At 49.2% G+C, this 3,457-nt stretch overlaps 1 protein-coding gene across 1 annotated transcript; it reads right to left on the bottom strand.

Annotated features, from left to right (window-relative positions):
• Positions 1-1,991: 1,991 nt before the first annotated feature.
• LOC124701886 (histone H4) lies at positions 1,992-2,303 on the bottom strand. The gene has a single exon (XM_047233984.1). The coding sequence runs from the start codon at positions 2,301-2,303 to the stop codon at positions 1,992-1,994; it is 312 nt and encodes a 103-aa protein (XP_047089940.1).
• Positions 2,304-3,457: the final 1,154 nt, after the last annotated feature.

A 3,457-nucleotide genomic window follows, 5' to 3' on the forward strand; every position in this document is an offset into this window, starting at 1 on the left:
AACAATCCGTTAACACCTTTGCGGATGATAATAACTTGGTATGAAAAGCTTTATCTCGAAATACTTCAGGTGCAGGAATTTACCCAAAACCAATTGTGTATTGACTTTCTGAAAAATAATACCCAAAGATTATGACTTATTAATAGCTTAGGTCAACAAATTACTGAACTGGTACAAAAGGGATAACACTAGCCTCATAAAGTGAGTTCACAAAAAGCGTTTCGACATTTGGCGCAATGGATAAAAGTTTGGTACTTGTCATCTGCATTTTTCTTCACTTCCAATGAACCTTCAAGAGAGATAGGCGAAGGAATTGGACATTGCATACCAGGAAAATCCAAGCTTGAAAGAGAACTTACATCTGTCCTATGAGAAATGGTGGTGTTAATTCATTGCCGGACATACCAGCGAAAGATTCCGGTCAGGCCGACAAAAGCTGCTGCCTGTAAGTCTTCTCCCCGGACATGCTGGTGGTTGTGGCCGGACAGACCGGAATGCAGTGCCAAAAGCCTTTGAATATTCGTTAATTATTTTCCGGCCTGGCTGGTTCTCTACGCCGGTCAGGCCGACAAAAGATGCGTACAAAAACTCCTTGGCCGGACAGGCTGGCTCGTCTTGCCAGACAGGCCGATAGAATTGGCAAATGCCTCTGGAAATTTTATGTTCCTCCGGAACAACATTACCGGTCTGTCTGGCGTATATGCCGGACAGTCTGACCGGTCGATCACGTAAACCGCGTCCCGGACAGTCCGTTCCCCTATGAACTGGATGTCCGCCTAACCCGGACTGTCCGGCTAGGTCCCGACCGGACTGTCCGGTGTCTCCGATCTGCCATGGCCGGCCGGCGCCCACCACGATGGTGCACAGGCCACGATGATCCGCCAAACTCGCCGGAGGGCCCACAACTGTGCCGTACTTGTATCTCGTATAATTGACTAATTGAATTGGGGTATACGAATTTTGTACGTTGTCACCTATCGGTATTTTATACTAATAATGAAGGGGTATCGAGCGATCTTAGCCGTTCTTGTGTTTGACAAGCCCAAACTGAGTTTGACGGAGTTGGGGGGGGGGGGGGTTGTACCGGAGCACACGCCGTGCTTATTTGCATGAAGAAGAGCATTGTTGTTGGCTTGTGTTTCATTCTCTTGTGAAGCTACCTACCTGTATATGCCGTTGGTGCCTCAAACTGGCCTGGTGTACAGTTGAGTTAACATGTCGTTGCGGATTGGAGTTTCCCCATTACTTCAGAGGCTATTGTTGTGTTTATCTGTTCATCAATGTGAAAATCTGATGACCCCGTGCCAGGTTTTGCTTGTCCATGTCAGTTTACATCGTTACTTTGGGAAGACAGTCTTCAGCGGAGGCACAAACCAAGTAAGGTCTTACCAGCTTACAGTCCTGCTAATGTTGGCGGCAAAAATAGCGGCATCATTGGAACCAAAATAGAGCTGGCCAGAGCACAGCAGATACTTCTGCGAGCCTGTCGTATCTTTCAGCGCTGATGAGCAGGATTTCAGTTCTCTGAACCAAACAATCGCAATGGCATGCGACTACAACTACAAGAACCAGAGCACGAAAATCGGTTAACCAAAATATAAGAAATACAGCAGCGAAACAAATCTAGCCACAAACTGATTTTAGATTGGTAGGGGCATGAAATTCTCGAAGATACAATGTGTAATTCAGCTTGGTGCTGCTGGCGAAGTTAGGCAATCTGACAGTCAGTGCCTTCTTCAGCAATTAGTCACAATTTCAGTTCTCTAAAACAACTTTATAGTCAAGTGAAAGAACCAGAAGAAAGCAATCAGCTACTAACAATCATGCAATAGGTAACCTGGAAATGATTGACAGACCATGACAATTCTCAAGATAACAGGATTTTTTACTTCACCGCAACAGGGTTCCATTACATCAGAGATCAGACACAATATTTGACACCAACACGATACTAGACAGGTACTCTCCCTAAACAAGACACAGAGGAAAGCCTAGCCGCCAAAGCCGTAGAGGGTGCGTCCCTGGCGCTTGAGCGCGTAGACGACGTCCATGGCGGTGACGGTCTTGCGGCGGGCGTGCTCGGTGTAGGTGACGGCGTCGCGGATGACGTTCTCGAGGAAGATCTTGAGCACGCCGCGGGTCTCCTCGTAGATGAGCCCTGAGATGCGCTTCACGCCGCCGCGGCGGGCCAGGCGGCGGATGGCCGGCTTGGTGATGCCCTGGATGTTGTCGCGCAGCACCTTCCGGTGGCGCTTGGCGCCGCCCTTGCCCAGCCCCTTGCCGCCCTTGCCACGCCCAGACATCGCCGCCGCTCGCTGTCTTTTCTCAGAGGACGAAGAAGGAATTGGGGATTTTTTGCTCTGGCTCGCTTCGAATTGGATGGCTTGGGAGGGGTGGAGTGGGTGGGAATATGTAGAGCTGGAGGGGGATGCGGAGTCGTTGGATTGGGGAGCGATCCGCGTGAGGGGCGAATGGGATGGCCGAGGCCGTTGGATATGGAAGGGTTGGTTCCTATTGGTGGAGCGGGGGCAGCGCGGATCGGCGCGGTTGCGAATTGGAAGTGTAGCGCGCGGGGAAAGCGGAAAAAGGCGAAAAGAGCTGGGCGGGATTTCTGAGCTTCTGGTGGGAGATGGAAATTTTCGTTCGTGGGAGGGAAATCCTGAATGCTTGACTTGGCAGAAGTATGATGACGTCGGCTTCCATGCCTTCATCCTTGCGGCTTCGACGAGCAATTCTCTCCTTCGGCTAGATTCATGTTATCTAATTTTATCAAATTTTATTTCTAAGAGCATCTCCAGTCGCGTCCCTCAAACGGCGCCCAGATTAAACGTTTGGGGGACGTGTTTCGTTCGTGCTGTGTTTGGGGGACGTCGCTTCCCAGCCGCGTCCCCCAAACGCCACCCCTAAAAATTAAAATACTCTTTTTTTTACATTTTTATTTCAATAAAGAGAAGAAATATTCCACAAAATAATACATAATTTGGAACGCGGTTTACATTAAGATATAGTTTGGAACATGGTTTTCCACAAAATCAAATATAAAACATTGCAAAAAAAAACTAAACCTAACTAGGCCGGACATTGAAGGTTTGGCGTGTTCGCTGCCAAGAAAGAACACTTGGCGACTAAGTCGTCCTGCCAAGTCGACTTGACCACGACGTCGTCGATGTATACATAAACATTGGCTTTCGAGGAAACTATTCATGCATCTCTGGTACGTGGCTCCGATGTTTCTCATGCCGAAGGTCATGGCGGTGTAGGAGCGAGTGCCGAGCGGCGTGATGAACGCCGTCTTCTCCTGATCTTCAACCGCCATCTTGATTTGGTTGTACGCGGAATATGCGTCGAGGAAGCACAGCGATTCCGAGCCCGCGCTGGCGTCAATGATCTGATCGATCCGCGGGAGGACGAATGGGTCCTTGGGGCAAGCCCGATTGAGAATGGTGTAGTCTATACA

The sequence above is a fragment of the Lolium rigidum genome, chromosome 3 (assembly GCF_022539505.1).
Source record: "Lolium rigidum isolate FL_2022 chromosome 3, APGP_CSIRO_Lrig_0.1, whole genome shotgun sequence".
NCBI lineage: Eukaryota > Viridiplantae > Streptophyta > Magnoliopsida > Poales > Poaceae > Lolium > Lolium rigidum.

What these genes read in the sequence shown, in the direction of transcription:
- LOC124701886 (XM_047233984.1), bottom strand. Translation starts at nt 2,303, where the DNA reads ATGTCTGGGCGTGGCAAGGGCGGCAAGGGGCTGGGCAAGGGCGGCGCC.